General features: G+C 41.6%; 1 protein-coding gene across 7 annotated transcripts in view; it reads left to right on the plus strand.

Moving 5' to 3' along the window:
* Positions 1-24366, plus strand: part of JHY (junctional cadherin complex regulator) — a 58762-nt gene that overhangs the window by 31143 nt on the left and 3253 nt on the right. For 4 of the 7 annotated variants that reach the window (XM_072822418.1, XM_072822421.1, XM_072822419.1 and 1 more), the window contains exons 4-8: positions 2653-2763; positions 10746-11404; positions 16122-16416; positions 23223-23303; positions 24116-24244. In XM_072822418.1, coding sequence (XP_072678519.1) covers positions 2653-2763; positions 10746-11404; positions 16122-16416; positions 23223-23303; positions 24116-24244 — 1275 coding nt within the window. Of the gene's footprint in view, positions 1-2652; positions 2766-7913; positions 8019-8184; positions 8430-10745; positions 11405-16121; positions 16417-23222; positions 23304-24115; positions 24245-24366 lie in introns of those variants that run through there. The other 3 variants (XR_012028792.1, XM_072822422.1, XR_012028793.1) reach the window with 3 other exon arrangements.

Below are 24366 nucleotides of genomic sequence, written 5' to 3' on the forward strand. Positions count from 1 at the left end.
TTCAAAATCTGTTGAGTATTCCCATTTGTAATCAGGAAAAAAATCCCATAGTCCAACAGCACGTTTTGTTCCATGTATTCGCCATGATAATTCAAGCATGAAGAAGTCTTATTTTCATTTTTTCCCATTTCCAGATCAACCTTGAAGTATCTAAACTTCCATACCATATGTTTGCCATATCTATATATGTGAGTCTAGTAATGAGGACAGGTACACATCCAGGTGGAGATAAGAGTTCACCCAAAATAGTCTTTCTCGTGGCCACAGAAGCCACATCGAGTGGTGAGGAATGAGGTTATCATCGGACTCTGGCTTTTTATTTTTTATTTATTTTTTTTAAAGATTTTATTTATTTATTCATGAGAGACACACAGAGAGAGGCAGAGACACAGGCAGAGGAAGAAGCAGGCTCTACACAGGGGGCCCGATCCAGGACTCGATCCCGGGACTCCAGGATCACGCCCTGGGCCAAAGGCAGGCGCTAAACCGCTGAGCCACCCAGGGATCCCCAAGGACTCTGGATTTTTAATATTAAACAAGTATTTCCCCCTCTTTCCCTTATTGAATAGCAATTTGCATAAATGTGGACTAATAGTTACAAGCAGCAGGAGAATCTCAACATAAACATGACAGATTCTAAATCCCATGCTCTTTCCAGCATTAGACAGCTTGCTGCTTTTCACACAACACAGCCCACCAGGGGTAATTTAATATAATAAATATATGGGTACCTGGGTAGCTCAGTGGCTGAACATCTGCCTTTGGCTCAGGTCGTGATCCCGGGGTCCTGGGATCGAGTCCTGCATCAGGCTCCCTGCAGGGAGCCTCTTCTCCCTCTGCCTATGTTTCTGCTTCTCTGTGTTTCTCATGAATTAATTAAAATAAAATTTTAAAAATTATTTAATAAGTGTAAAATACAGAATCTAAATTTAAAGGTCTGTTACAGCAGTTTAGAAAGGAGGAAGTCAACCTTTACAAGCCATAAAGCACAGTGGCCAAACGAGTCCAGTGTGGGTAACCTGTCTCAGGAGGAATGGCAAAGAAATCTTTCCCTGGGTCCTGTAAATAGAGGAGGCTTAGCAAAGGCATCATAGTCAGCTGCTAACATTTGGGGCTATTGTCTGAAAGAGAGATTGACTTAATTCCATTATTTCAGAAGGCCGAGGGATAGAAATTACAGGAAGATATATTTATGCTCTCATAGGGTGAACTTTGTAACATATAAGTGATTGTTTGATGATGCAACAGTATGTTCACCATCCAGGAAGCAGAGAGTAAGAGAGCTAACACTTTATTCCATGGGATGGTGGAAAGGACCAGGTCTCCCACAGAAAGGGAATATTCATAAACCGCTTTACGCCTTCTCTCCTCCTCAGTCCATGGAAAATCTTTAAACCTTTAGTAATAGTAACATAAACAGGTAATTCCTGCCAGAAGAAGGGACATTGTTTAGGCAGCAAATGGATGCATCTCTACCAGGGATGGTACAGAAGTACTAAGCAGATATACTGGATTACCTCCAGATTCTTTTGCCAACATTAAGATTGTAGGACTTTAGTTTGCTTTCTGAAATGCTTCCTGGTGCCTGGACTTCCATAAAGCACAGAGACAACCTAATTTCTTGATTTAAAATAGGTAGCAGGGCACCTGGCTGGCTCAGTAGGGAGAACGGATGACTCTTGATCTTGGGGTCATGAGATTGAACCCCAGGATGGGTGTAGAGATTATTTTTAAAAATAAACTTTAAAAATAATATAAAATAGGTAGGTAATGAAGGCAATGAAGGGCTTCCATAATTTGGGGACCTAAATCCCGCGTAGCTGCCTTCATCAGTGATTCCCAAACCTGGCTGCATAGTAGACCCACCTGGGGAGCTTTTAAAGTATAATGCTATCTGGGACACCCCAGAGCTTCTGATTTAATCGGTCTGTGATGGGGCCAGGGCACTGATATTTTGTCATTCTAACATCTAACTAAAGTTGAGAACTTCTGATCTATGTTGTTCAAATTCCCCAAGTGCCAACATTACAAATTCTGTAAGTCAAAGATGATATTTCAAAATTGCTAAATAAGAGGCTCTAGAGTTAGACTGCCTGGCTCCTCCACCTATCAGCTGTTGATTCAGGACAAGTTACTTAACGTCTCTGTCCTTCAGTTTTCTCTTCTGCAAAAAAGGGATAATAATAGTTCATGCATGATAAGGCTTAATATAGTACAACTAATATATGCTAAGTGCTTAGGACAACTACTACCACACTATGAACTTTCAATGTATATTAATATTATTTCTATTGTTACCATTATCTTGAAGCCTAGTGCTATTTCATTTCATTTTATAGACTCAACATTAGTTACTAAATCTGGTTCAGATAACTGTTCTAAAATTGGGTCCCCCACATATGTATTGAACACTTAAAGTAAACACTAGTTTGACCTCAAAGCACCAATTCTCACATCAAGCCTATAGGAGAAAACACTATTTATTCTTGTTTTTCTTGGGAAAAATTCAGGTCCCTGAGGTCTAAGATATATCCTTGAACTGAAAATAAAACATAGCCCTGTAGGACCTCTTTCTAGAGTACATAGATGAGTCTCATGTTTCTAAGACTAAAATGAATCCCACTAACACGCTTTATATGTTTATCCTCTCAGATCTACCCCATCAGTGCAACTGACAAGACATCCATTCAGAATGCCAAAGAGATGGAAAATGCTGCCATCAATCCTGAAGACAAATGGCATCAAAGAGCCCAACAGCTAAAGGTTACCTCTAGATTAAACTCTTAATGGGTTTCAAGAGTTACTGTTAAATATATGTAATGTTCATGACTCACTTTTTATCACTTACAGGTTTATTATTATGCCTGAGAGTAGTTACCCACCCTTCTAGGGCTAAGACTGTTTTTTTCCCCAGATGGGCCATTGCTTGCTCAGCCAGCCAACTCTACCCATTTTTCCAAAGGTTCCAAATTTCCTGGAAGAAAATCATCAAATCACTCTTTAAATTAAAACCCCAAACAGAAGAAAGGCATGAAGAAAATGCAGGAGGAAAAAAAAATTTCAGTTGCATAATATTGTCCAAATGTGCACTGCTCCCAAGTCTGTTTCCTTATGGAGCTGGCAGTCACAGTGTCCCTAACTGATGGGCAACACAATCCCTAAAAATAGGCAGGAATCCCCCAGAGCGTCATTGAACCCTCATTTGCAGGATAAGAAAGCCTACCAACCAGGAATTTAGCATGAAAACATCCTTTTCTGGCCCTGGGCTATTCTGACATCATAATATGACTTTAGGGAAGATATTTGCAAAATAGTCCCCAGTGGCCATTTTTTTAGAAGAGGAAAAGTGCTAGCACATGATTTTGTCTTGAACCAGTGTCTGGAGTTACAGGGAGCAGTCACCCTCGCACCAGATTTTATCCCTGCTGAAGGAGGGGTGAGCCCTATGAAATCACCCAGCCTAGAAAGCCTACTGACACCATCAGTTAGAACTATGTACGGTGGTAAAGGTATAATAATAAAAATAAAGTTCATTCCATTTTCAGAGAATTTAGAAAAGAGGGACTGCCTAAATCATCATCTTTCCTTCATAGTGGCTTCCAGTCATTCTCAAAGTTGGGAGAGGGGGGACAGGGAGTAAAAACAATTGTTCACCCAGAACTTCCTGAAACCCAGAGGTTGAGAGGATGGGTACTGAAATGTTCGTGGTAATGGGATATAGAGGACAGGGTCTACACCAGACCTGAGGGCGAGACTAGGGAGCTTGGCTAACAGGATGGAGAGGACAAGGGAAACACTTTAGGGTTTTATCATGTGTTACAGCTAACAGACTGCGTCAGAAAACATGGATTTCTGGACCTTCACCTGTCATTTAGTCAATTGAGAACTTTGGGCAAATCTCAACTTCCCCCAAGCCTTAAGTTTCTTCCTTATTAAATGAAGAGTTGCCCAAAATGAATGACAAGATGCATCCCAGCTGCAAAATGCTATTATTCTATGATATTTTTCTCTAGTTAAATTATTACAGAAAACATACTTGAAGCCTGTAAGCCTCTTGCAACCTAGAGCTTCCATAATTATCGTGACAGAAAATTATAGGATCTCAGTCAATGGTAAAATAATCACAGTGCTTGATTCATGGCATGGCCTTTGACAGAGGAGGTCAAAAAATTATGTGAGGAAGAAAATCAGAAGAAAGCCAAAAGAATGCTGTTTATTCTCTGTGTGGGTACTAGAACTCACTTGTTTATCACCCACTTCTGAATGGAGACAAAGAGGGCCACATATCTAAAGATCATTAGATCTAAAATGATCAACGCAGAGTGGCCCATAGGATGCTTCCCTTTCTTTATTTGGAAAGGATTTGTTAACTCCCTACTGCGTTCTACACACCAGCTAGGCAGGCACTCAGCGTGCAAATGCTCCAGGTTGCCTTTCTTTCTCTGATTCAACTACTCAGATCCAGTGCCTTCTTTCTGGTCCCCCCATCCTGCATGAAGATTTTGCAGCCTCTCCCACCCCACCCTCTGCCCCTTCTCTCTGCTACCACTGTGCCTGTGGTCTGGACTAATCCCTTCGGGTTTATCACATTTGGCTTCACCTCATTAGCTGTTTCCTGTATTCCTTTGGTACCAACTATACTATAACCTCCCTGAACATGTAGATTATTTCTCTACATTTGTTAGCACAGCACTTTATGCCCTCGGGAAGTATCTACTGGTTGGTTACAGAAACATGTAAAAATCATGTTGTGAAAATGGGCCCCTCTGAAATTTTTTTTCTTGAAAGAGAACTTTTAGAAGACTTGATGTGTCCCTCAGTAAACCTACACTAACAATGAGTAGCTCTCACTAATAAGAAGTGGCTTTACATGAGATCAAAATAAATCCCACAATGAATATTTATTCAATATTTATTGAGTATCTACTATAGTCCAGGCACTGGGGGTCAGGTGTCTGGCCCGAAAACCATGGTTCAAGAAAAAGAACTTTAAAAAAATAAGGTAATAAGAGATAATTTTTTAAAAAATGGTTCCTACCCTCCAGGAGCTCAGAGCTTTAGCTGGAAGACAACAATATAATCATTATAATGCAATGATAGGAATGTGGGTATAACATGTGGTAGGAACTAAAAGAGCACCTAATTCTGCCTTAAAAAGATGAGAAAAGTCTCCTGAAAAGAGACAGCATTTGACCTGGCCCTAGAAGGATGAATCAAAATATGGCGAACAGACAAATGGGAGCAGAAACCTGAGAGCATGAGAGACGGGGCGTGTCCTCAGCCTCACCTGTGGCTCAGCAAATGAAGGAGCATGTGTGGGGGAGGAGAGTGGTGTGACAAGGGCTGGACAGGTAACTAGAGGTAGGGGCCCTGAAAGGCTTTCATGCCAGCCCAAAGATTTTAGATTTTATCCAGTAAATGGCAGGAAGCCACTGGCAAATTTTAAGCAGGTTAATGACACGACCAAGCTTACACAGTAGGAGATTCATTCTAGCCATGGTCTGAAGAATGGATTGGAGGGCAATAAGATTGCAGAGACGGCAAAACCAGTAAGGTGGCATGTGCTGTGGTTCCTGCAAGAGATAATGTGAGAACTCAGGGCGGCAGCACCTGCTCTGGGTCTGTCCCACACTCCACAGACCATTAGCTCACTTTTCAGTGTGGTGGGCAGATCTTAATGCACCAACTGGATGACACTTCCTGCGGGTCAAGGCAGCGCCTGACCCCCTCAGTGCCTGCCTAGAGATGGTCAAGAAGTGAGAATAACCATTTCAGCAAATTGCTTGAATATGAGGTAAATGGGAGAGAGAGAAAGAGACTGGTTTCCAAGTGTCCGATTAGCGGTACTAATGCCACTGAGGAAGAAAAGGAGGGTTTTTGTGCTGGGGGGAGGGGGAAAGGCATGAGAACAGGGGTGGTGAGTCTGAGTTTGGCGGCGGAATGTGATCTGAGCATAGAATTCAGGAGACACATCTAAATTAGCAATGTACTTTTGGTGGAAAGAATCCACTCCCTGGTGGACAGAGGCTGTAGGAATTGTTGAGATGCCCCAGGAATTGTAGGTCATGGGAGAAGAGAGGAGGGTCAAGAACAGGGTCCATATTGTTAAGTCTTAAGGGTATGCAGAGGCAGAGAGCAGGAGGTGAGAGACTATAAAGGCCGCCCAGGGTAAAATAGTGTCATGGAACCAGAGACCTGAAAATCTCTAAGAAAGATGCATCAGTGAATAGGATCAGACTCTACAGGGAAGACAAAAAGGTGCCATGAAAAGGGAATGGTATATGTGGTCTCAAAGGATTCAGAAAAAAACCAAGTAGCAATAATGCACACAATAGTCACAGAAATGACATATATACATGTGTGCGTCCATCTACCTATATATGGAGAGACACGCAGAGGAAGATGGAATGTGGCACAATGTTAACGACTCCCAGTAACAGTATTTGGGAGCTCTCCATGCTCTTCTTGCCATTTTTCTGTAAGTTTGAAATAATTTTGTAAGTTTGAAAAAAATGAAAAGGCAAAGAAAATGGTGCACAGAGGATTTAGCAAGAGGTTCCCCTGGTGGCAGGGTGGGTGGGCTGGTGGGAGTCAGCGCTCTCTTGCAGGGTGTAGAGGTCAGAACCAGAGATGGGAAAGGCGGCCTACCCTTGCGAGATGCCCGACTGCGGGTTAAGAGATGATGTCTAATCAGAGAATGAGATCAGATGACGGATTCTTACTTTTTTTTTTTTTTTTTTCATAGAAGAGATAGAAATACATTCACAAGCAGCAAGGTGGAGCAAGCAGGGATAGAGCAAGGAAACAAGACAGGCCAGAAACAAAGTCTCAGAGCCAATTTAAGCCTGTGCATCTTCACTTTAAAAATACTGACAGTTGACAGTCATCACCATCACTTTCCATAGAAGCGCCCCACTCACGCCGAAGGGTTTGACTAAGCCACAGCATCCCTCTTCGCTTTGCCTTGCCACATAGATCTTGTCCTGAATTATTCTGGGCTCCTTTCACGGCTTTTCCAAATCCCAATTCCACTGTGTATCCAGAATGGGACCCAGTACTTAGCTGAGAGTCCAACCTTTGCTGGCCGACGTGAAGGAGCACATTCCCAATAGCAGAAGAACCTGCTATTGGGAAGGTTGGCATGAGCATGTTGTCAATAGCAAAAAGAGAAAGTTCTCCAATTAAGTGAAGCTTCGGAAAAACAAAATAGGATGTTTTCTTTCTTGCCACTCTAAAATTACTCTTGCCTTTCTAGGCAAGGCAAAGGAATGACAGGGTGAAAGGTATGCAGGATCTTTGACTAATTAATATCAAAGTCCTTGTAATCACATCCTAAGTAATCTTCCCACCTTTCCTATTATTATAAGAATATAAGAGCTGTTATTTTGATCTTGCCTCCACCACCATCAATAGAGCTATGCTTCTTTTATTCATCAGAACAGAGTCCTCTCTTACTGATGCTGAAAATGAGCCAGTTAATATGTATGCTCTACATTTTCTTAATATCATCAGATGGAATTTATAACACACACACACCCCAATGTATTTGCGTTTTATTGTTAATAAGCATAACAGACACTTCCCTAGGTCAGAGCTGATCTTGGAGCCCAGGCACAACCCTCAGGATTGATCGGGGTGGCTTAAGAGCAAGGATGGCTTTTGTTTTAAAGCAGATGAACCTTCAGTTGAGACAGAGCATGCATCCTCCCCTCTGCTCATAGCATGTAAATAGGAAAGTCCTAGAAGAGAAACAGCCTCCGCTCATGGCATGTAAATAGGAAAGTCCTAGAAGAGAAACAGCCAGACCCTGCCTTTCACGGGGTTGGGGGCAAACTACCCGCGGATGGCACAGTATGAACGAACGTTAATAACTAAGTACAGATCTTACTAAGAAATTATCATCCTCGCATTAGGCATCAGGATTCCCCAATGCGAACGCTGTACCAATGGCCACTGCTGTGTGTGTGCTGGGAAAACCTCGTGCCATTAAGCAGTTATTCTGAGTGCATGGAGTATGGACTGATTGTGAGTATTGGTAACAAAAGAACCCCATTGAGAGCAGGATGGAATAGAGGATTTCAGGGCTGGTGGAGATTAAGTAGCCTGAGAATGGCTTTGTATATTAACTTGAGGGAACTCAGGTCTTGCGACCTAAAAAGTGACACCTGATGTCTCAATTGTCAGGTAATAAATCTTCAGTAAACCACAGATCTCAAGTAGCCTGCTCAGAAGGTGAGAGAAATCACATCAAGCCTGTAAATGTCTTCCTTTCTGGGGACTGAAATGCCATCTCTGGGCACTTAGACTTATGTGAATAGCGGATTTAACACTTGAGACAATTGAAGTTTCATAAAATGAGGAGTCCTTGGCCCTGTTGACAAAGCACCCTGTGAAGAGTACTATTGTAATCGGAATTGTCAGCAGCAAAGGTATAACATGATTAAAACCAAGTGGTAACCCAAGATTTCGGGTCTGGTACCCCAGGGAAAAAATTCCTGATAGCTTTCTTTTTCCCCCCTCTTTGTTGGTGGGAATGAGGACAGAGAACTGGGTCATGTACAGTCAGATGGCAGCAGAAAAGGTTCCTGTTCATCTATTTTCCTAGCAATTTTAAAAGGCTAACAAATGTTTTTTATTTTTTAAAGACTATTTATTTAGAGAGAGCGAGCACAAGCGAGGGGAGGGGCAGAGAGAGAGGAAGAAAGAGAACCTCAAGCAGATTTAGTATGGAGTACAGAGCCTGACATGGGCTCCATCTCAGGATCCTGAGATCATGACCTGAGCTGAAATCAGGAGTCAGATGCTCAACCGACTGAGCCACCCAGGTGCCCCTGACAAATATATATATATTTTTTACTGACACTCCCAGCATCAATAAATATTCATATATCATAGCAAAGATGGGTTTTGGGGAGGTTTTTTGTTTGTTTTTTGCCTTCATGAAGACTGATGATGGCCATGAAAAGGGCCACTGTGTTTCATTAACATACCTGATAATATTGTAAAATAGAGTTTTCTTCTAGGTCCACTATAAGGGAGGACACTCTTGGAAATTAGGAAAGGGCCTACTGTATATCTATCTGCAGAGCCCTCTTGCCCACATTTCCCCCATGCAGCTCAATATACTGCATGGAAGGAAGAGCCTTTCTTAATTGAAATACAGAAAAGGAAGTTTTTCTTTTTTGGGGTATCACCAGTACACAAAGTGTAGAGGTGTTTCATCAGAACTTGGTCAATGCTCCAAAAAGCTCAAATTTTATGGAAAACATGCTCTAAATTTCAGATAAGCCATTTATACTTAAAATCTGACATGCAATATATTATTGTATTGGACTGTTTTAAATTTAACAATCTCAACCTCATTATAGGGAGATGTCATTAGAAATAGAATACCAGGGACGCCTGGGTAGCTCAATGGTTGGGCGCCTGCCTTGGGCCCAGGGCATGATCCTGGAGTCCCAGGATCGAGTCCTGCATCCGGCTTCCTGCATGGAGCCTGTTTCTCTCTCTGCCTGTGTCTCTGCCTCTCTCTGTGTCTCTCATGAATAAATAAAAATCTTTTTAAAAAAAGAAATAGAATACCATTTAATATTATACAGGAATAGGATGTCTTAGTAGTTTTATCAGAAAACTGAAATAAAAGTTGCACTCATTGCAATAATTTGATCATTCTTTGTAGCAAGCTAAAACAATGTGAGCAAAAATATGATTTATTAACTTTAAGGATTGTTTTTTCCTCGAATTATCCAGTAACTGGCATTTTTCAATTAATGTTGCATAGGTAGAGATTTTTTAATATGTTCAGAAAGAAAAAATATGTTACAGTTATATACCACACAGATGCATATGGTCATATTACTATTTTTACTAAGCATTTAATCATTCTTTCCAAAGGCCTCTTAACTCTGCTAGTTTTTCACAAAGTAATGAGTGCTTTATTCCTTGGAAAATATCTCTAAATGGCTTAGCACAATATAGTTATATAGTGTATCTATTATACCAGGAGTACATTTTGTTGTTACAAGACTTTGAAAAGCATAAAGACCTTTCTGAAATTGAAATATTTCCCCCAGATGTTTGATTGCCTAAGTACAGGCTATATTAAGGAACTGAAGCAAAACAGCCCTTGTGGCTTCACAGATGTCCTATCACAGTGCAGACTCTTTTATAATCCTCTGAATAAAATCTAATTTGTTTCATCTGGTGAAGAGGTCATTTCTAGCTTCTGACCTATATGAGTAAAAAGATCTGATCATCTAAATTGTATCTCATATTTGACTTGTACTTTGTTGGTAAAGCAGATCATTGATGTGCTCTCTGGTTAAGATTTTTAAAAATATTCAGCTTAGTTAAAATAAACTTGCATATTTTGATGTATATTTGTACTTTCTTTGTATGTAGCCCTGTAAAGGTAAAGCTCCCCCCACCACACACACACACACACACACACACACACACACACACACGGTAACTCTTCATTTTACATTTGAAGTCAAAGACTTCAATATAAAGCCCATTCTCTCTACTTATTTCTAGATAATTCATAATCTGAAATTGCCAGGAGGAACTACTTAGCTAATCACTCTTATATCCTGAAATTAGGAAAGAGCCTATTGTACTCTTTATCTCCTTCCAATATTGTGGTCACCATCCCAGAAGTCTCAGCTCCTAGTTTGAGAAATACTAATGTAAAGTGAGAAGAGTTCCAATCACCCAATTTACATTAACCAAAGATATCTTTTTAGAATTATCAGGAACACTTGTCTCAATATGAAAGTGCAAAATCAAACAGCGTACCAAGAGGTCAATCTTCTGAAACAACAAATGGCCAGCAACCTTCCAGAAGACCAACCAAGCACAAGATTCGAAACCAGCATAAACGCCCGCGTGGCCGGAAGTCTTTGGTGACTGAAGAGCTGGCTGTCAGTCACAGAAACCAGAAGGGCACTCCCAGGCAGCAACAAAATCAAAATAAGCCTACCGAGACTTCAATAAAGCATGAAACAATTGGAATTATGAATGCGCCTAACAATGATTTACAACACTCAAGTGCACTTAGGAGCCAGGATCCCACAGTAACCTCCAATAAATTTGCTCCACCACAGCAGGCTTTTGACAATGTGTTGTACAAAAACCCTACTGGATATCACTCGGTGAATGTTAAGAAAGAAAGAGGACACAAAGGCCAGGGAGAGAAGAGACTGTCACAACAGCAGCTACACGTCAACACTCTTTCCCATGTGGACTTGAACTACCTCCATGAGCTTACTCAGAGACCAGTGCCCCTGAGCCAGAAGGGCTCCTGGTCTGTTCCTAACATAAACATTAATGGATCGAAGGAAAAGAAGCAGCAACCCAATCAGGCTTACGCAGAAACAAAATATAAGAACTTAGAAATACTATGGTAAGAATTCCCTTTGCTCAAGTGTTTTCCTAGAGAAGAAATGAGAGACCACTGAAGACAGGAGGAGAATGGGGAGGGGGGGCTATGGGGACAGGTCACGGGGGTGGTCACAGGAGAGGAAATGTCACCTAACAAGATCCTTGGCTCCAATTTCTTTTCTTTTGCTTTCCTTTTTTCTTTTTCTTTCCTTTCTTTCAGAGACAGAGCATCAAGTGTGGGAGGAGGGAGAGGGAGAGAGAGAATCTCAAGCAGACTCCCCACAGAGCACAGAGTCCGACATGGGGCTTGATCTCACGATCCTGAGATCATGAACGGAGCCAAAACCAAGAACTGACTGAGCCACCCAGGCACCCCAATTGGCTCTGATTTCTGCCTCAAATAGTACACTTTCAATGTATTTTTCCTGGTCTCTAGTTTTTCAACTGTAGTTAAGCCAGATGTTTAAGAGGGAAGAGAGGAGGACAGAGGGACTGGCCATTAAAAAAATAAAAAATCATTATATTTTGGGGATTAAAAGTAATGTTTGGAGGAAACTATCTCCAACATTGTATTGACCTATCCTAAGGAAATAATTCAAAATACAGAAAAATGCATATGCACAAAAATACCATCATTTACCAAAAGGACAACAATAACCCAACAATAAGGAAAGGTTTAGGTAAATCATGGTATTTAATATCATGTAACCATTAAAAGTTATGGTTATCAGGAAACACCTCTTAAAAAGAAAATAGTAAGGTACAAATTGACACCTAAGGAGTGGGAGCTTTAGTATGTAAAAATATGCACAAAGGAAAAAAATGCACCAAAATATCAATAGTAGTTATTTCTGGCAAGAAAGGTTGGATTATTTTTAATGTCATCTTCATACTTTCTGAATTGTTCAAGTTCCCTGCAATCTAGATCTATTCCTTCTACAATAAAAAAAAAAAGTTATTTAAAAAATCACTTCAGAGGACATTTCCTGATGTCTTTCAGTAAAATGTGTTTATCACAAACCTGATATGCACTAAATCCAGGGCTAAAATGCTGTAGAAGATACAGAAGTAGTATGATGCCCAGGTACCTTCCAGGAGCTTACTTTCAAAGTAGGGAGACAATTTTGCATGTCTGAAGTGATGAGAAGACATTTCGGGGCTGTCTGTGTTGGAGATGTGGAATGTACATTCAATAAAATTCAGATTTAGCTTCCTAGAAGAGATAGTGATAGCTAGCAAGCATCCTGGCCTTTCTTTCCTGACTTTAGAGGGAGTGCTTCTAGTATTTATAGGATTAAAAATATTTAACTTTTGGTAGACAGTGAGGGGAGACAGGAAACTTCTATTCCTTTTGCAAGGAGCTTTTATCACAAATGGATTTTCAGCTTTAAACTACTTACATTTATTGTAATAATCATATTTGGATTTACTTCTAGCATCTTAATTTGTCCCTTCGATCACCTACTGTTTCTATACTCCTATATCTCTCTATATATGGATATATAGATCCCCTATTGAACTAATAGAGTTTTGTTACTTTGTCCCTCTCCTGATTTGGAAATACATATTCTCTATTTTGCATATAGTTGACATACAGCATTACATTAGTTTTAGGTGTACAACTTAGTGACCTGACAAGTTTATATATCATGTACGTTCACTGGTAGCTACCATCCGTCCCATTACATTGCTCTATATAAAGACTATATTCTTTATGCTGTGACTTTTATTTCCATGACTTATTCACTCCGTACCTTAAAGTCTAAACCTCCCTCTCCTTCACCCATTTAACCCAATCCCCTACCTCCTCCTATCTGGAAACCACCAGTTTGTTCTCTGTATTTATGGGACTGATTTGGCTTTTTTCTTTATTTTTTTTCTTTATTTTTTATATTTCATGTATGAGTGGAATCATATGGTATTTGTGTGTCAGATTTATTTCACTTTGCATGATGTCCTTTAGTGCCATCCAATTAATTTTTTAAAAAAACTTAACTAGACTAGTGTTAATATTTCTGTTCTCTTCCAGAACATATTCAGAATTGCTGGATTGTTTTAATCCAATCACCCTGCGGGTCATAGAATTTCTGGCCAGCATCTTGTCCAGCACCTAGAACTCTAAAAATTATTGATTTTATACAGTCAATATTTCACATTTAATTGTTTTTTCATGCCTTTGCCTCACAGTTTTTCTTCCATTTTACTCTTTCTTCTTGAAGCAGACATCCTTTGGAAAGTATTTCAACAAGAGTAGGTCACTGGAAACTTTACCTGAAATTCCTTTACATTCTATCTGGAGATATAGTTAAACTGGTAAAAACTTAAACTCTTTGAAAACATTTTTCTGTGTTTCTGTGTGGAAAGTTTTTTGTCAATATATTATTCAGTTTTGTCTTTTCTGTTACAGTCGTCCTCTTTGTTCTTGGTGTTCTGAAGTCTCACTGTGTTAGGTCTAGGTACGAAATGTTTAATCCTGCTTGTGATTTCTAAATCTGAGGATTCATTTCTTTCATAAATTCCACAAAATTATCATCCATATTATGAAATAGTCATAGGCAATATTACACACCTTATGAAGTATCATTTGCCCTATTTTCCCTCTGGGAATACCAAATAGAGGTATATCAAATTCTGTTATTCTAGACTCTATGTCTCTTGAATTCTGTTCCTTATATTCTATCTTTTAGATACCTGTGCTTTTTTTTAAGATTTTATTTATTTATTTATTTATTTATTTATTTATTTATGAATGAGAGAGAGAGAGAACGCAAGCAGGGAGAGCTGCAGGCAGAGGGAGAGGGGGAAGCAGGCTCCCAGCTGAGCAGGGAGCCCAACGCAGGGTTTGATCCTGGGACCACAGGATCCTGACCCAAGCCAGAGTATTTTTCATGGCTAGAATTTTTATTTGGCTCTGATTAAAACCTTCCTGTTCTATTTTCTTTTTTCTTTTTATTTTTTTTAAAGATTTATTTATTCATGAGAGACAAAGGGAGAGAGGCAGAGGGAGAAGCAGACTCCCTGTGGGGAGAGCCTGATGTGGGACTCAATCCTGGGACTCCAGGATCACGACCTGAGCCAAAGGCAGGTGCTCAACCACTGTGCCACCCAGGCTTCCCTGTTCTTTTTTTTTCAAAATGGGTTTCTCAGGGTTTTGATTTCTTCTTTCATGTCTTTAATCATTTTAAACATGCTTGCTTTAATAAAATTTTAAAAAGATAAATGTACATGCTAAAAAAAATCACTGAACTATATATACAATTACCAGTGGGTGAAATTTGATGATATGCAAATGATACCTTGATAAAGCTATTGAAAAACAAAAAAGAGAATGCTAATATTCTATTATCAGAAGTTCTTAGGAATCTATCACGGATCCTGTGTGTGTGCATGTGTGTCTGCAGACTCTGACTTGATAGATGATTTCCTCATACATTCTAAGATTTTGGATGGTGAATGTATGTTTAGCCATCTTGTCTGTAAACACCTAGCAGGCTTGAGAAGGAACGTATCCCTCCAGAGAACTTGTATATTTGCTTCTGCCAGATATGCAGAGGTAGCCCTCCTCCGGGATCCTTCTTATGTTACTTTTTTTTGGTGTTGGAATCCAGGATTACATGGGTAACTATGAACCTCAAACTCTGTCGGGTGGAGATTCGCAAGGAATTTTTTTTCCAACTGAGAACCTAGACCAAGACAGATAGATTTGCTTTGTTGATTCTCAAGGATGGTGACTGAGGTTTTCACTAATCCAGCTTCTGAGGATGTAGCTTCTCCAAGGCCCTTATACAGGCATCTCAGTGGATTCCCTGCCCCACATGGGGCCAAGATTTCACATACCCTGCACCAAAGTGTTAGAACTCAAGTCTATAGACCCAAAACTCCCACAAAGAAAGCCATAGCTTCAGCTTATTCAAAATCTGCTTTTTCTTTAGTTCCTTTTTTGGTTTTGGTCTCAAAGATTCCCTGCCTGTCTTGTAAATTCACCTATGTGGGTGCCTGGGTGGCTCAGTGGGTTAAGCATCTGCCTTTGGCTCAGGACATGATCCCAAGGTCCTCAAGTTAGGCTGCCTGCTCAGCGGGAAGTCTGCTTCTCCCCCTCCCTCTACCTCTTTCCTCCTGCTCGTGCTCACTTGTGCTCTCTCACACTCTCTCTCTCTCTCTCAAGTAAATAAAATCTTACCCCAAAAAATTCACCTGTGTATTCAAAAGGATGTTTAAATTTAATCCAGCATTTCCAGGAATTTTATGGTAGGAAGATCTTTGACTTTTTAAAGGTTGTTTTTTTGTTTTTGATTTTGTTTTTTTCTGAATGTACTAAATGGAAGTTCTAAATAAGAGCTAGACTATCCTAAAGAAAAACCAGGAGGCTTTTAAGAAATTAATATATTTATGAAAAGATTAAACTAGATGTGCCTGGTGGTGCAGTCAGGTAAGTGTCTCTCTCTTGGTTTCTGCTCAGGGTGGGGATCTCAGGGTCATGAGATCGAGCCCCGTGTTGAGCTCCACACTCAGCACAGTCTGCTTCGGATTCTCTCTCCTCTGCTTCTCCTGCTCATGATCTCTCACTCTTTCTCAAATAAGTTTTTTTAAAAAGATTAAACTACAGGTCATTATTTTAAGATTTAATTTGATCTGGAGAGTGAATACATCAAATTCATAAAGACTTTTATGGTAAAAGTCTTATGTATCCAGTTTCCATTAACAGATTTGTGTGTGGGTGGGGGGTGTTTCCCATTCAGGAAATTCCATTCTTCCTTGGACAGCCAACCTGTTAGAGCTTCTCCAGATTCACAGCTCAATCAGATAATGGAGCAGCACCAGCAAGCCTTAATACAGCTGACCGAGGTGCAGCCCAGTGAAGGGGCCTCATCCAGCATCACACTTCCACCTATATTGTCAAGGGTAGAAAGTGAATCCCAACTCAGTTCAGAGAGAAGCCAAAGACACCCAGTGAAAATTAGCCGCAGCAATTCCGAAGGCTATCTGCTTCAACTGGAAAAAGGAAGAAAGCACAGGAGAAGCAGCCACATCAAGGTAATGCAAGCATTTTACCAAATAACCTTTTCATTCGATAATATAGATGGCCCTTGGGTTTCATTTCCCCACATCAGATCTACAATAGGGATGGAGGGATGGTCATTACTGAGCCGCTGCCACACTGGGCAGCCCCAAGTCCTCAGTCACTTCTGACTTGATCCCCTGCTGCTGCCTGAAAGGTCCCTCATTCGTGCTTCATCTCAGGGAAGAGTCTACTTTAGCAGAGAAGCAGAGTCCTCCTTTGGGCCCAGGTTAAACACCACACCCTCAGAAATGCTCCTCACATCCTGTCTCAACCCCTAGTCAAGGCTGAGTCTCTCAGCACATTCTCCTATCCGAGGAGACAAAGTAGGGCTGAGCAAGGATGCACGGTGGAATCTTTCCAGGCAGAAATGAAGGCACATGAAAGGAGTCTTTTTTTTTTAAGGTCCTGTGCATTTCTCTACTGTTACAAGAAAAAAAAAACCCTCAGGAAAGGTCATTTGCTTCTGTCAAATGATAAGGGGGGAAAAATGGAAAATGCATTCTGTTTTACAGGGCAACTGGGAAAGAGCTGGTCAGAAGCAATGGCCCTGTGGTGATCTGGGTTCCCCAGGAATAGACTCTGAAATGGAGGCCCCTGGGGCAGGAGGCTGAGGAGTTAGGGGGCAGGGCTGGCTGAGGGACAGTGTGCAGTGATGCAGGTGCAACAGGAGCCTCTAAGAAGCCCATGAGGCTTGGACTTTGGGAGGGTCTTTGAAGGTAAAGGGCCCAGGCTTTTGCTCCATCACATGGACCAGCCATTGGCTACTGCTTCTCCCTCTTACCCCTCAACCCAAGGCTTGGAACTTTGGGCACAGCGGTTCCATCTGGCTGAGGACAGTTCTTAGGAAGGGAACTGATGGAAAGCCAGAGCACACAGCAGTCCCAGCAAGTGGAAGAACCAGTGTCCCAGCCCAGAGGGACATCCACTATAAGGTCGTTTTAGGGAATCAACCTTAGTTCAATTCAACATAGGTGTTGACTTCCTAGTAGGAAATGCGGTAGGTGCCAGGATGTAAGGAGGATGAGCCATGACCCTTCCTCACATAGACACACATGAAAATGGCTTCGGTATAACATTGCAGAAAAGGAAAAAAAAAAAAAGAGGTATGTGTGGGTTGCACAGAGGAGCTTGGGTTGACATCCCAACCTGGGGGTCGGCCAAGCAGAGCTTCAGGGGATAATTCTGAGCTGAGTTTTAGATGATCAAGAGTTAATAAGAAAAAAACAAAAGAGTATTTCAGGCAAAAAAGAAGAAGAAAAAAAAGCTTAGTCCCTAGAGAAGAGGAGATCATCAAATGTTAGCTTCCTTTTCCTTCCTCTCTTAGTAATGTAATTCATGTCTCACAGAGAAGAGGTGGAGAAACGAACCCCAGTGACAGGGCATCGCCGGAAGTCTAAGAGCATGAGAGGGTAGGGAAGGGGAAGGGGAAAAAAAACAAAAAGAACTTCCAGTCACTGCTACCCAAAGCCCCTTTCCAACTCAGAAAATCTCTCCCTCCTTGCTTACTTCCAGGAATGTTACAACCCACCAGCATCCATTTGCTCGGTCCAACACCTTCACCCTACATCTGACAAACTCACAGAAGTGCTCTTTGTCCCTTGAGCTATTCCAGAAGCTAAAATGATTTAGAGCCGAGCTATTTGTATAGAACAGCAGGTAGCCAGGGCCCCAGACAGGGGGAATCATTATCCAGGTCATGCCCATTTGCTAGTCACAGCAAATCTTGTGGTTTCCAAGGGAATCGACTTGAATCGCATTAAAAATTTGAGGATTTGTAAAGCTAACAGGCCCAAGCTCCGTTCCCCTTCTCCTGGCAGCTCTGATGGGACTGATTTATGAACACGGAGCATTGTCCACGCTGTTAAATCCAGACGTCAGGCAGCAAGGGACTGATGCAGCATTAAGGGGTGACCAACCGCATAAAAGTATTGCACCCCCCCCCCAGAACAACTGCTTCAGGAGTTGTTGGACAGCTGAGCCACAGTAATTAACTCATGTGTCTGTTGTCACAGACAGTCTGGGTATTGCTGCTTGACGGCTCCTAAGAAGAGGTTTATTTGGATTAAATTTAGCAACCACAGAGCAAATTTCCTTCACTCGCTGTTCCCCAGTATCTGAGGCATTGTTTTTTGCCCTGCTTCTGAGTCACTCTCACACTCATACATCTGAGGAATGTTCTGGAGGAAGGCCCTCCCGTGTCCCCCACAGCAGGGTACAGCATTTCAGAGTTGAAACAAGTCCTCCGGGCGCCTGGGTGGCTCAGTTGGTTGAACGTCTGCGTTTGGCACAGGTCATGATCCCAGGATCCTGGGATGCAGCCTGGGGTCCAAGCTCCCTTCTCAGTGGGGAGCCTGCTGCTCCTCCTGCTTGGGCTTTCTCTTTGTGTCAAATAAATAAATATTTAAGAAAAAGAGAGACAGAAAGAAAGGGAGAGAGACAAAGAGAAAGAGAGGAGGAAAGGAAGGAAGGAAAGAAAGAAAACAGGTCCTAGCAGGGCCAATCAAGGCCATTTTCAATTCAGGCACACTTTGCCCCAAGTTCACAGTAAAAGCCACTCCTCTAGCTTGAGAGGTGGGATTAATTACCGGCAGAAACGTGCCATCAGGAAAGTCTGGTGCCATCCTCTGCTGAAGGGACCATCAACCTTGAACACCAGTTCAGGGGGGTGGGTCTGGTCTTCCAAATCATCAGCCCGGGCCCAGGGATGGTGAAGGGCAGTTTGTGCAGGTCTCCTGCAAGGACCAGCAGCGCGCTCCATCAGGGGTTTGCTGAGAACAGGACTATATTTTCCCTCTGTTCTTGGGGACCTAACAGGACTATCATTGTTGATTTAATTTTCAGGGGAGAGGAGGCATGCTACTGTGACCTTTTAGTCTTGTAACAGCCAAGGAAAGCTAAATCAAAGTAAATTCTGAGGATTATTTTTCTATAAAAGCCTTTTGAAGAGGCAGAAAGTAGATTAGTGGTTGCCTAGGGCTGGAGGTAGAGGGGGGCGGAGGAGTGGCTGCTAATGGGTACAGGGGTTTCTTTTCAGGGTGATGAAAATGTTCTAAAATCAGATTGTGCAGATGTTTGCACAACTTGATGAACATACTAAAACCCAGTGAATCGTACAACTTCAAATGGGTGAATTTTGCGGTATGTGAATTCTGTTTCAGTAAAGCTGTTAAAAAGACTTCTGGTGGAAAGAGATCAAACGAAATTACAGCACTGAGAGCCAATCAAGATTACTTGTGGCAAACTCAAGTAAATCCAGGATTTTTCATTGCCAGTCACCCAGAACAAACTCCGTTAGGAGCCATGCTCTCTCTGCCTTGAGAAAAGGTCTGTTTGCTAGAAGGCAGCTCACCCTGGAAAGGAGTTAGTAGCATTTGGATACTCAACTCGTCCCCTTCTTAGGCCCCAGTGTTTACTGTGTATCACTATGTGATGCGAGTCCCTTTGCTGTCTTCCTAAGATAGCCAAGACCTTTATTCTGGTTATTCGAGGTGATGGTAGAAACTGGGACAACAGGGGGCAGGGAGCAATTATTTGTGCTTCACACGGTATCTTTTGTGTCTGTGCAATGATTAAAGTTAAGCTGCTTCACGCTAAGTATGTGATTTCTGGACACTGATCATTTCTCATCAGTTTAGGACAAATTGGATTTATGACCTGGATCTGAGCGAGGTCCTCTCCTTTCTCATTCTTGGTTTGTTCTGGCAAATAGAGAGCAACTCAGCGATTGCAAAAACAGCAGTACAGACGGCACGCCCAAGACAAGGAACAGATTTGCAGTCGCCAAGTAGAAGAAAATCCGAGTTTGCTCACCTATTAACAATTAGTGGAGATTTTTTTTTTTAATGTGATCATACCTGGAGTAATCAAGGTTTGGACAGAAAGGGCATTCTTAGGCATTGCCAATGCAAGTGTTCACTTATGACCTTAAGTGTGTTTGTGATTTTTGTCTCAACAATTCTGCTTCGATGAAGGGATCTCAAAGCAATCATCAGAGTAGCTCACAAACAACACTCGTCCCTGGGACATCTTAAATGTTCAACATTTAAAATGTTACAAATAAAAGTCACATTTTTGAAAAATATTGACAGGGAAATACAGCATAACGCTAAAATACTTAGTGGGGGGGAAAAAACTAATTTGCAGCACTCAACAATTTTATGAAAGTATGAACAGATAGATACCAAGGGCATAGAAGCCGCTGGAGTGGTTTTGCCAGGTGATTGTTTTCTTAAAGGAGACTTAGGATTTTGACAAGTCTTTAATAAACAGTATTTTTTTCCTCTACACTTTAATATTTTTTAATGATTTTAGTCCAACTTTTTTTTTTTTAAAAGATCTTGATGGAGTAATTGGGTGACGGGCACTGAGGAGGGCACTTGATGGGATGAGCACTGGGTTGATGTTGGCAAATTGAATTTAAATTTTAAGAAAAAGGATCTTCTCTCATCTTTTAGCAGTAGATATACTGAAAGACTTTAAAGTTTTGAACATTCTGATCAGGGAAATTCTATTTACAGAACTCAATCCTCACAGCATAGAAATGCTGCCGAAACAGGATTCTGGCTCTCTGAAGCATCGAAACGTTAGAAATACTGCTTTCAGCTACAAGTCACAGAATACTATTCACAGCAACTTTAAAAAAAATGAACCCATATTTTTGAAGATTTTATTTACTTGAGGGGTGCCTGGGTGGCTCAGGTGATTAAGCTCTGCCATTGACTCAGGTCATGATATCAGGTCCTGGGATCAAGTCCTTGCTCGATCAAGCTCCTTGCTCAATGGGGAGTCTGCTTCTCCCTCTGCCTCTGCCCTTTCCCCTACCCCTGCTCATGCTCGCTCCCTCTAGTAATTTTTTTTTAAGATTTTACTTATTTGAGGGACGCCTGGGTGGCTCAGCAGTTGAGCGTCTGCCTTCGGCTCAGGATGTGATCCTGGGGTCCCAGGATCGAGTCCCACATCGGGCTCCCTGCATGGATCCTGCTCCTCTCTCTGCCTGTGTCTCTGCCTCTCTGTGTCTCTCGTGAATAAATAAAATATTTTTTAGGAAAATGTTTTACTTGAGAGAGAAAGAGAGAGGGCAGGAGAGAGAGTGAACAGGGGCGAGGAGCAGAGGGAGAGGGAGAAGTAGGCTCCACACTGAGCAGGGAGTCTGACAAGGGGCTCAATCCCAGAACCTGGGTATCATGACCTGAGCCAAAGGTAGATGCTTAACCAACTGAGCCACCCAGGTGCCCAGCCTGAGCTCATTCTTCTCACATACAGCTACTCCACAAGTAGACAGGAACTAGTACCGGTGATCCACAGCTCGAAACATCAGAACCAATATTTGTACGGTTCTCTCATTCCTTTCTTGACACAAGATTGCTGCGGTAGCTCCAGCTATCATATCCCCATTCAAGGCCAGGAAAAGGAAAGGGAAGGGCCGCCCCAGCCTGAATAAAAGTGACAATACACACTCCACCCTATCCAACTTTCATTTATGCCTCACGGGCCAGAGCTCAGTGCTGAGGATCTGGGAAAGGAGTACCCGGCTCCAACCCTCTATGGTGGGGAATGGCAAAGGAGAAACTACTGGGATGAGCTACGAGCAGTCAGCCAGTAGGCCAGTGGAACCAGAACACATCCTTGTAACCCTGATACCATGTTCATTAAGTTCACTTTTAAGATCTGGGTGTTATATGTAGTAACTATATCCAATAGGATGAGAATCTTTTTAAATCTCCGGACTATCTGCCAAATTGTCTTAAAAGCTCATTAGATAAACTGCATATCTTAGGACTTGACATAATTTAGAGGAGCTTTCAAAACTTAGAAAAATACTGAGCTTTCTCATTAGCACATAGACAGGTAGTACCATGTGCAGTTAGGATGGCTGTTCTTTTTCTGTGTTCTAAGCACCCACTTAGATTTGTCCAAATAGAATCACTGTCATCCACCCTAGCTCTTTGGGGTTGTGCTTCCTACCCTTCCCAAAGGGGAAAACCAAATGAATTCACAAACTCAAAGGATTTGGTATCCCCATAAGAGTGTCTTCCCCAAGCAGCAAGTCAGTTTTAACATTGAAAGCAGCAGTTTGGGGGATGGGGTATCTTAATCTCTCCTACAGTCAGGAAAGCATTAGTGTTTCTCCTGCCTGTTATCGTGCTCAAGTGTCATAATCTAAAAACGAAATTGCCTCATTATGTTACTGTCCCTTTCAATATTCCACACTAATATGTTGTCTTATGTAAACTTCAAAATATCCAAAATCACATTGAATGAAAGGAGTTTCTCAGTAGATCTTGCCTAGACTCTCAACCCTTAAAAATTATGATCTTTTGAGTGTTATAACATCATTAGACAGGGCACTCTCATTTTGAAGCAATGTTTACCTGATTTCAATTCCCTCTTCCGGGGAAGTCATTTTGTTTAGTGAACTATATACAAGACCAGACAATAATAACAGCAACAGTGAAGTGGTAACATATGTGTCATTTAAAATGTTAATAACGAAACAGCTCTTTATTCACTTGGAAATTTTTATTTATAATTTTCAGAATTCCAATTTGTTGTTGTTGTTGCAGAAGTTGGAAAAGTCAAAACATGTTAGCTGACCAGCTGCAAATTACCCAAGAAGTTATTATCAATAACTACCATTAGAGCAGAATTGTCAGGAAAAGCACCCACTCTCCCAACGGTCCACACAGGCTTCCATTCTTCCCTTATGCGGCTATAACAGCATGGTGGGGGGGGGGGGACACGCAATTCCTTAAAAGAAACTGTCTCTTTGTATTTGTAGAGCTCTAAGCTGAAAGGTTATCAGAAAAGAGACATGAAGCTTGGAGGCCTTGGACCTGACCTCGAGTCCATCAGAGAGAAAGTGAGTGTGATGTACATACAGCATTTTTTAGGCTTGGATTTGCCCACCTGTGTTTTAGCAGAACTGTAAACATATCCCCCACCCCACCCTCCAACACACACACACACACACACCAGAACCAAGTCGTAATCCAAATGTCTCCCTCTGAATAGAGACCCTTCTGAAATAGCATTGGTAATAGAGACCCAGATACTCCTTTTCCCATAAGATAAAATTACCTAGCCAATGTTGTTTTATGTATCCATCTTTTAGTTAGTTTTGAAGGCCTGTGCAGAGAAGAGGGCCATGTGCACATGAAAAGAGATGTGTGTGTTATACGGTCGTTGGCCTTTCCCAATAGAGTGATCTTGGTAATTTTCAAGAGTGACTACAGAGAAGACACTTAGGATAAGAGTTTCCCAACCCATGAAAAGTGCATCCACTTTATTTCTTTTCCTCTAGTGAAAGAAGATCTTCACTTAATGTGTTTTAACTACAGTTGCACTCAAGGCATAAAAAGAGAGTATAGTTCAAAGTTGGAAGCCAAAATGAAAATAAATTGGGTAAATGCAACAAAGAAGGAGCTGAATGTGATTTAGACCCTGTTAAGGGAACACTGGGTGGTGCTATGGCAGTGATGCCCCCCCCTCAGAGAGAGACTGTTTCTTGGAGAAACATTAACTTAACCATCTCGCTGCTGTTGCCTTACACACCGTAAATCCCATTTCCCCTCTGCTGCTGCTGATACAATAGGCCCAGCTCGCTCCAATGAGTCTTGCTTTTAAAGAGAGAACAGAGATCTCACAGGACCTGTGCGCTGTTTCTCTGAACAGATGCAGAAATTAACCCAAAAAAAGGAATATGCGAAACAAATTAAGGAGTATAACATGAAGACCCTATCCATTCTGTCAAAACCACAAACAGCAAAAACTGAAAGTAAATCTACCGTCCCTCGGCAGAAGGTAAGAAATCCCCACCCAAGGAGGTTAGCTTTTCAATTAGAAAGAGAAGGAAACCTCTGTTACCGCTGAACAAATTCCCCAATTTTTTTTAACCCAGGGGATGCCCTAGCTACTGCCGTTCC

The sequence above is a fragment of the Canis lupus genome, chromosome 3 (assembly GCF_048164855.1).
Source record: "Canis lupus baileyi chromosome 3, mCanLup2.hap1, whole genome shotgun sequence".
In the NCBI taxonomy this organism is placed as follows: Eukaryota; Metazoa; Chordata; class Mammalia; order Carnivora; family Canidae; genus Canis; species Canis lupus.